At 39.4% G+C, this 8,889-nt stretch overlaps 1 protein-coding gene and 2 pseudogenes across 1 annotated transcript in view; all 3 read left to right on the forward strand.

Annotated features, from left to right (window-relative positions):
- LOC112090353 (UDP-glycosyltransferase 91C1-like) overlaps nucleotides 1–137 on the forward strand; it is a 7,863-nt gene extending 7,726 nt beyond the window's left edge. Inside the window, exon 2 of the mRNA XM_024161488.1 lies at nucleotides 119–137. Coding sequence (XP_024017256.1) covers nucleotides 119–137 — 19 coding nt within the window. The remainder of the gene's footprint in view (nucleotides 1–118) is intronic.
- A 1,266-nt stretch (nucleotides 138–1,403) lies between these two features.
- LOC112090354 lies at nucleotides 1,404–2,496 on the forward strand (annotated as a pseudogene).
- A 3,746-nt stretch (nucleotides 2,497–6,242) lies between these two features.
- Nucleotides 6,243–7,696, forward strand: LOC112090355 (annotated as a pseudogene).
- The last annotated feature ends 1,193 nt before the right edge of the window (nucleotides 7,697–8,889 follow it).

The raw sequence follows: 8,889 nt of genomic DNA on the forward strand, positions 1-8,889 counted from the left end.
ATTTTGGCGATATACTATATATAATATTAATATCAAAATAATTACATTACCAAAAACATAAATTAAAAAATAAACACAGACAATTTTCACTTAGTTTGATAAAAACTTGCATTTATAGGATTACACTCAAATATTGAATCATCCACTAATTATCAAAATTACAGTTAGTAATAGACTTAAGCAATAAAAGACTCTCTCTTTTACTTGTCACTTAAATATTACAACAACTAAATGACTTAATTCAACGAGCACCACTCATCTTTAATTTTGCACGGTGAAATCCCTTTTATCATATAAAATAGAATTCAAGTAGCTTGGAAGACTAAATGACCTGATTTAGCGAGCACCACTCATCTAAAATTCCTTCTATCATATAAAAATAATCCAAGTAGCTTGGAGGTACTAGCTTTGCATGAACTTCGTAAGTGGGAATGAAAGAGTAGAAGAGGGATTTCCAAGCCTTAGAACATTATCAATCAGAGATATCCCAAAACTAAGAAGTATTTGCCAATGGGCATTGTCTTTTCCTTGCTTGGAGACTGGCTGTGATTGATTGTCAAGGCAATAATGCCTCCAATTTATTGTTGAGACACTACATGTAAAACTGACCTAACACACTTTAAGAGTCCAACTTGACTTAAAATGTTAACTTATTAAGTTTTGAGTCATTTTATGCATATAAGCTATTTCACATCTTCATCCATTTTCCATGTAAAAGAACACCCACATATACATTTCTCAACACAATTTGCCAACAATTTATGGTTCCATGCAATGGTGGGATGAATCCACCATTGAGTATGCTTTAGTTCCTTACTTCATTGCAACTGCTTGGTGAAGAAATTTCTAGTGTTTATATGAGTATATATATATATATATATATCAAATATGAATATAATTGTTTTTATTTTAATTTTTTTAAGTTTTTTTATTGGTATGAAATTATTTATTACTTCATGCAATCTCCACAATAAATTTGAGTTAAAAAGTGAATTTATATTAAAAAAATACTGTAGGAGAGAAAAAATTAATTTAAATTTTTGTAAGTGAAACTATTTTAGTAAAAAAATTTGAATTATGACTGGATTGGTAAATTAACGGTGTCGAAAAAGTTTGAGTTTCTTGATAATTTTTTACAATCAAAGTGCATTAATGGATAGAGAGTGTTTTACACTACTATTTTCTTTTTGGAACGTCATGCTTTATTAATGACAAAAGAAGGCATCAACGTCCCGCGAGCAGTCAAAAAACAAAAAAAACAATAGAGGCTAAAGAGTGGGCAATCATATTCCAACTTTAAATGGGCATCAATGGAATCAAAAATTGTAAAGTTATTATTGAAAACTCTAGCTTCAACTATAATTACCTTCAGAATGGGCAAACATAAATTGAATCCCAACCTATAGACTTTAGTTTTTGTAAGGTGTTAGATCTAGATTGTCTCGCTTACATGGAGAAGAAAGATAATAGGCTTCACATAGCAATCTTCCCTTGGCTAGCTTATGGCCATGTTAAGACATTCTTTGAGCTCTCCAAGTTCCTAGCTCAAAAGGGTCATAAAATCTCTTTCATTTCCACCCCAAAGAACCTCCAACGTCTCCCAAAACATCCTCACATAGACTTTGTTTCCTTTCCCTTACCTCACGTCGATGGCTTACCACAAGGCACTGAGTCAACCTCCGAGTTGCCGATTCACAAAGTCCCTTTCCTCAAAAAGGCCTACGACAAACTCGTTCCCTCTTTAACTCAGTTCCTCAAAGAATCAACCGACATCAAATGGATCGTCCATGACTTCCTCTGCCACTTGGTTCCACGAGCTGCGACTCAACTCGGTGTCAAATCGGTCTTCTTCACCATAAGCGCCGCCACTTCGCTGGCCTTTTTCGGGCCGCCCTCTGAGTTGCTCGGCGGTAGCCGCCAGCGACCGGAGAACTTCACCGTCGTCCCTGAATGGTTCGACTTCGAAAGCAACGTCGCTTTCCGATCAGTTTCTTACCGATTTCTCCACGACACCTTCATGGCGTGAGCGGAGATGAAAGATGAGGAACTTTGAGTCAGTGGTTGGATAGCAAGGAAGAGAACTCCATCCTTTACATCGCATTCGGTACGGAAGTGAGTCTGACTCAGGATTTGATGCACGAATTAGCTCATGGGATAGAGAAATCCGGATTGCCCTTTATTTGGGACATTAAAGAACGCCCACCTGTGGAAGGGCAATTGGGTTCGGAAATAATTCCACCCGGGTTTGAAACCCGAGTTGCGGGGCGAGGTTTGGTGTGGAGGGGTTGGGCCCCACAACTTAGTATACTGGCCCACTCTTCAGTGGACGGGTTCTTGACTCATTGCGGTTGGAGCTCCGTTATTGAGGCGCTTGGGTTTGGGAAGCCGTTGGTCTTGTTTGCCGGGGCAAGTGCGGATCTTGGGTTGATTTTGAGGTTGCTACATGGGAAGCGGGTCGGGTTGGAAGTGCCGAGGGAAAACACACTCACATATTAAGTATAAAATGAGAACCATGTGAAAATGACATCAACATAACAGAATACAGTAAAATATGATGGAAAGGAGAATCTATTACAAACGACAACACCGTATATAAAACGACTAAAATATAGAAAAGATATTAACCAGGAATAACTTTAAAGCGAAAAATGGTATGAACCGTAAAACGACAACATGTTAAAAAATGACATAAAATAGAAAAACAATATGAGCATAGAAAACAACATGAAGTGAATCAACGACAATGACAGAAAACGACATGAAAATAAGAAACAACAATAATTTAGAGAATAATCTTTGTGCCGAGACGGCAATAGTGAGCTAAAAGGGTCAATTTCCGAGTCTTGGACATTAATTAAAATGACATTAAATTATTTAATAATAAAAATGCCATTCTACCACCAAAATTCATTGAGGGCATGTAAGGGCGCTAAAGGGCAATAATAGTCGTTCAACACAAATTAAAAACGACAACGAACTTATCTATTGGTGAGTTGTACTATACAATTACTACAAAATGATTGCAAATTTCACCCACGGGTGTCTCAGCCAAAAAAATTTCCCCTACAGATGGTCTCATGGATATTACGTTCTACTTCTTCCATACTACCCTTTCTCCCATCAAACACTACTCATGTCACTAAAATAAAACAATTCTTTTTAAACTTGAAACTACTACTTTGCCTCCAACACAATTACACTGCTACCCCATTTTCTTTTTCTTTTTCTTTTTTTTTTTAATGTGCTACCCCCCCCCATTTTCACTCTTACAATAATAAATATCTATTAGAACTTTCCTGATGAAGGAATTTCGACAACAAACGTGGCTTAATTAGTATGCTGAAAAAGGGATCTCATGGTTATCAGTCTGTCCCCAAAGTGGAATGCAAGGTTGACCTTAAGGTTGCTGTTGACAGACCTATAAGAATATGGGTTGTTACACAGTATTAAATTTTAGTCACAACTATGAGTTCGCTTCTCATTTATAAACACAGTTCCTCTGTTAATTTCTAATAGGAACGTTTTTGAATTAGTTGTTAGATCTATTTATTTTAAGAGTTTTGTATGGTTCAAATAATAGTCTTTGATAATGTTATAATATTTTTCTTTCATAAAAAATTTAAATTTCAAAAGGTAGCTGTGTGAGAAATACCCAACGCAAAATAGAAAAAGAAAAAAAAGAGACATTGACAAAGTTCAACTCGAATTACAACGAAAACCTAATTCATTAAAATAAACTAACAAATAGGGGTTTATATAGCCCTACAAGCATAATAATAAAAGACTAATATACCCTTATTAATAAAGAGAAATATCTAAATAACCAATCCTAATATTAAAATGAAGATAAGTATTGTTAACATCCCCTCTTAAACTTGTTGGGGCTCTTTTAGTGAGGGCCTGTCGACGTGGTAGGTACGAAACTCGTGGCCTCGTTTGGTTCGCTATGACTGTGCACTCACCGACTGACGTGGTCGAAAAGCTGCTGAGGGTCCCTCCTGGCATCGACGGTGGCCGGGATGATGAGGTTGGCCCCGGCTGAGGTAAGCAAAACCCGGATGTCCTCGAGGAAGACAGTATCCGAGGGCGACACCCGTTGCGGCTTCAGCTCCGTGACGTTGAGGAATTTCTGATGGGGATCTCCCAGTGAGCGTATAGTGTGGGAGAAGAACGTGACCGGTTTATGGAGGAGGTTTCTAAGGAGTCATATTTCTCTGTTTGTGAATAAAATGATCCCGACAGACGTAGTGTGTGAAGGGAGTAAAACAGTCAATCTCGAGGTGTTGGGCTGTGGTTAAGGGTTTTTGGTGTTTCAGGAGCTTTTGATACTACTTCCAATGGGGAGAACACCTAGAAACTTGTTCTAGAGGGACTCCGCCGGAAGTTACGGAGAATATAATTCTCCGTCGGTCGCTCTGATAGAAACCAAAAAATCAGAGGAGTTAGAACATAATACCTTGATCTGCCTTCCCCTATTTTCCCGTGTCTCTTTGTTGTTGTCCTTTGAGAGGTTTGGGCCACGGTATTTATAGGCCAGGATCGTGGTAAAGAAAAATGAGGAAAGTTTCCCGCCAGTCGTCTGGGATTTTGGTTGAAATCCCCCCCAGAGGTCCCTATCGGTATGACATTCCCAGTGGGACTCAGGGACAGCTTTCGTTGATCCCAGAGGAAGGTTTACCCCAAAATGGAATGTAATAGGTTACTGGGAAGCCAAACGTGGCTGGGCAGCCAGACGTGCCTGGGCAGCCAGACGTGGCCGAACAGCCGGACATGCCTGGGCAGCCAAACGTGGCCGGACGGCCAGACGTGGCTCAGTGGCCATTTTAGGTGAAGTCAGGGAGTGGCAGAGATTGCTCTCCTCTCCTTCGTATGTATTCTGGCCTTTCTTGTGCTGCCTGGAAGGCAGAAGGGTTTGAACGTAAAAAGGGAAAAGAAAGACGTGGAGAAATGTTGCCGTGTGTCTCAGTTGCAAGGTAATGGACTAATAGGTTTTATTCTATCTAATTTCCTCCATAGCCCACATTATCCTAATTCCCTCATACACCCAGGACCACCCCAAGTGGGCCAAGGATCTAATTGGGCCGGATAAAATGGGTCCGGTCACATTCCTTGACCTGCCAAACCACGGCCCACATAGAAGTCCCCGAACGTGGCTTGGGTCCACGTACCATACCTGGAGTTGCATTTATTTGATTTGGGCCGAGCCGATATCTTGTCAAATTTTGGGTATCAACAAAACTCATTATGCGACCATAAGAAGCATCAAGAGTTTGCTAACTAAAAAAAAACAAAATTAAAAATTGAAACACGGCTTCATAAACAATTATGCAACTTTATACTTATGCCAATGCCAATGTCGATGATGCCGATCCCGATGCTGGTGCTGATGCTACTGCCGATACCAATACTAATATCAATACCAAAGCCCAACATGGGCAATCAAAGAAGAGAGAATGCAAAGGAGATGGAGAATGCAACCAATCAAGGAAGAGGAGAGAGTGCAATGCCAGTCAATCGAAAAAAGAGGAGAAAGAATGCAAATACCACTAACCAATACGATAGTGCCAAGCTGAATCATAACCAAATAACCAATCATAACTCTAAAATAAAGATAAGTATCGTTAACAAACTGAAGCATGAATCATGGTTTGAACAGGCTAATAATTCAGCTCAACAATAAGGCTGGAATCAACAGACCGAAGTATGGTTTATTTTTTTTTCTATGAGAAACTCTCTCTCTCTCTCTCTCTCTCTCTCAAGATGGGGAAGCATCGTCGGACAAAGTTTTGGTTACATCAAGCTTAGTTTTGTAGGCAGGGTAATAACACCAATCACCTACGAACCAACGAGTCCATTTTGAATGAAGACCCGTTTGTTTCACTTGTTTAAGTTGAAAATTTGAGTTAAAAAATGAATTTATGTTAGAAGACACACCGTAGCAGAAAAATATGAATTTAAATTTTTGAAAGTAAAAATATTATAACAAAAAATTTGAGTTGTGACTCGTATTGGTAAAATTAAGAGTGGCGAAAAAGTTAGTTTTTTGATAATTTTTTATAATCAAAGTGTATTAATGGATAGAGAGTGTTTTAACTTTTACGTTACTCTTTTCTTTTCGAAACGTAATGATTTATTAATGACAAATCAACCAAATCATGAGCAAGCTAAAGAGTGGGCAACTATATTCCCACTTTAAATGGGCATCAATGGAATCAAAAGTTGTAAAGTTATTACGGAAAACTATAGCTTCAATTATAATTACCTTCAGAATGGGCAAACATTAATTGAATCCCAACCTATAGACTTTAGTTTTTGTAAGGTGTTAGATCTAGATTGTCTCGCTTACATGGAGAAGAAAGATAATAGGCTTCACATAGCAATCTTCCCTTGGCTAGCTTATGGCCATGTTAAGCCATTCTTTGAGCTCTCCAAGTTCCTAGCTCAAAAGGGTCATAAAATCTCTTTCATTTCCACCCCAAAAAACCTCCAACGTCTCCCAAAACATCCTCACATAGACTTTGTTTCCTTTCCTTTACCTCACGTCAATGGCTTACCACAAGGCACTGAATCGACCTCCCAAAGTCCCTTTCGTCAAAAAGGCCTATGACAAACTCGTTCCCTCTTTAACTCAGTTCCTCAACGAATCAACCGACATCAAAATGATCGTCCACACTTCCTCTGCCACTGGGTTCCCCGAGTTGCGACTCAACTCCGCATCAACTTGGTCTTCTTCTGTATAACCACAGCCACCACGCTGGCCTTTTACGGCCCACCTTCCGAGATCCTCGGCGGCAGCCGGCAGCAACCGGAGGACTTCACCGTCGTCCCCAAATGGTTCGACTTCGGAAGCAACGTCGCTTGTAAGTTGTTCGAGATCAAGGGTCATTGGAAATGCATGGACAAGGACGCCAGGGGTCCTCAGCGTCTTGCAGAGACGATTCATTGCTGCGATATCGTCGTTTTAAGAACCTCACCCGAGTTCGAGTCCGACTCACAGAGTCTACTCAGAAAGCTTTACAGGAAACGGATTTCTCCACAAGACATTCATGGCGTGAGCGGAGATGAAAAATGGGGAACTTTGAGTCAGTGGTTGGATAGCAAGGAAGAGAACTTCGTCCTTTACATCGCATTCGGTACGGAAGTGAGTCTGACTTAGGATTTGATGCACGAGTTAGCTCATGGGATAGAGAAATCCGGGTTGCCCTTTATATGGGTCATTAAAGATTGCCCACTTGTGGAACGGGAATTGGGTTCGGAAATAATTCCACCCGGGTTTGAAACCCGAGTCGCGGGGCGAGGCTTGGTGTGGAGGGGTTGGGCCCCACAACTTAGTATACTGGCCCACTCTTCAATGGGCGGGTTCTTGACTCATTGTGGTTGGATTTCGGTTATTGAGGCACTTAGGTTTGGGAAGCCGTTGTTCTTGTTTGCCGGGGCAAGTGGATTGATTTCAAGGTTGTTGCATGGGAAGCGGGTCGGGTTGGAAGTGCCGAGGAATGAGGAAACAGGGTCGTTTACGAGTGAGTTAGTGTATGAGGTAATTAGGCAAGTCGTGGTTGGGGAGGTTGCCGAGTCGGTTAGGATCAACGCAAGGGCCGCAAAGGAGACATTTGGCGATGTGGATATGAATAACAAGTGGTTGGAGAATTTTAACGCGTGCCTTGAGACTTGGTTGCCTACGCCTGGGCCAGTCTGAATCTATTATTCCCCTGGCTTGTGGATTGTTTAATCAGTGATGGCGCATCTTTGTTATTTTTCAACTATTAATGTTGGGCATTTGGAATATATTTGAAGAAACATATCATGATTAGGTTTATTCAATAAAAGATACGATCTTTCTTTAAGCATATATAAAGCTCAATTGTTGAAGGCATAGAAAAATGGCTTAAAAACATGTGATACTTGCCAGACGTTGTATCATTATTATTATTTTTTTCCTTTGACTTGTACAAAGACTAAGGTGGACAAATTCTTTTCCTGCAACTTTTTACTAATAGCAGCAAATAGTTATGTTATATGGGTGACGTGAGACAAATTCACAATCTAACACCTTTTCAGATTTAAACAACAAACTCACAGAGAGTGTTTAACCACACGGTATTGCCACAACTTGAAGAATGTTTCATGGGGGTGTTGAATCTTCCAAGACTAGAGGTGATTTATTGGTAAGTGGGAATGAAAGAGTAGAAGAGTTTCCTTCCTTGGAGAGACTTGCTGAAAAAGCTACCAATCAAAGCACGCAATAATGCCTTCATTTTGTTTGTGAGACACTACATGTGAAACTGACCAAACACACTTTAAGAGTCTAACTAGACTTAACTTATTAAGTCTTGAGTCCTTCCATGCATATAAACCATTTCATAGTGAACAATACCCACGCGCATTTTTCTCAACACAATTTGCCAACAATCTATAGTTCCAAGGAATGGTGGGATGGATTGGAGTGGGATGAATCCACCATTGAGTCTGCCTTAGTTCCTTACTATATATATAAGAAATATGAATATAATTATTTTTATTTTTATTTTTTTCAGGTGTTTTTATTGGTCTGAAATTATATTCTACTTCATGCAATCTCCATAATAAATTTCTGACTCTGTCTATGTAAGCGTACTATAGCATCATGCTACGCCCAGTGGCGGAGCCAGGATAAAATTTCAGTGGGGGCATAAAGCATATTTTACAACAAATAAATAGAACAACAGTAAATATAAAAAATATTACCATAATATTTCTCAATAACTATAAAATATAATACAATTGCCCTTATCGAGTTTTCATATTTTGAAAGCGTTGCATAATAATTTCATTATCAATATGATCAATAATTTCTTTTTCAATGTATAGAACCAAATTATCATTCATCCAGCGATCTCTTATTCGATTGCG

This window comes from Morus notabilis, unplaced genomic scaffold, assembly GCF_000414095.1.
Source record: "Morus notabilis unplaced genomic scaffold, ASM41409v2 Scaffold329, whole genome shotgun sequence".
Lineage (NCBI taxonomy): Eukaryota > Viridiplantae > Streptophyta > Magnoliopsida > Rosales > Moraceae > Morus > Morus notabilis.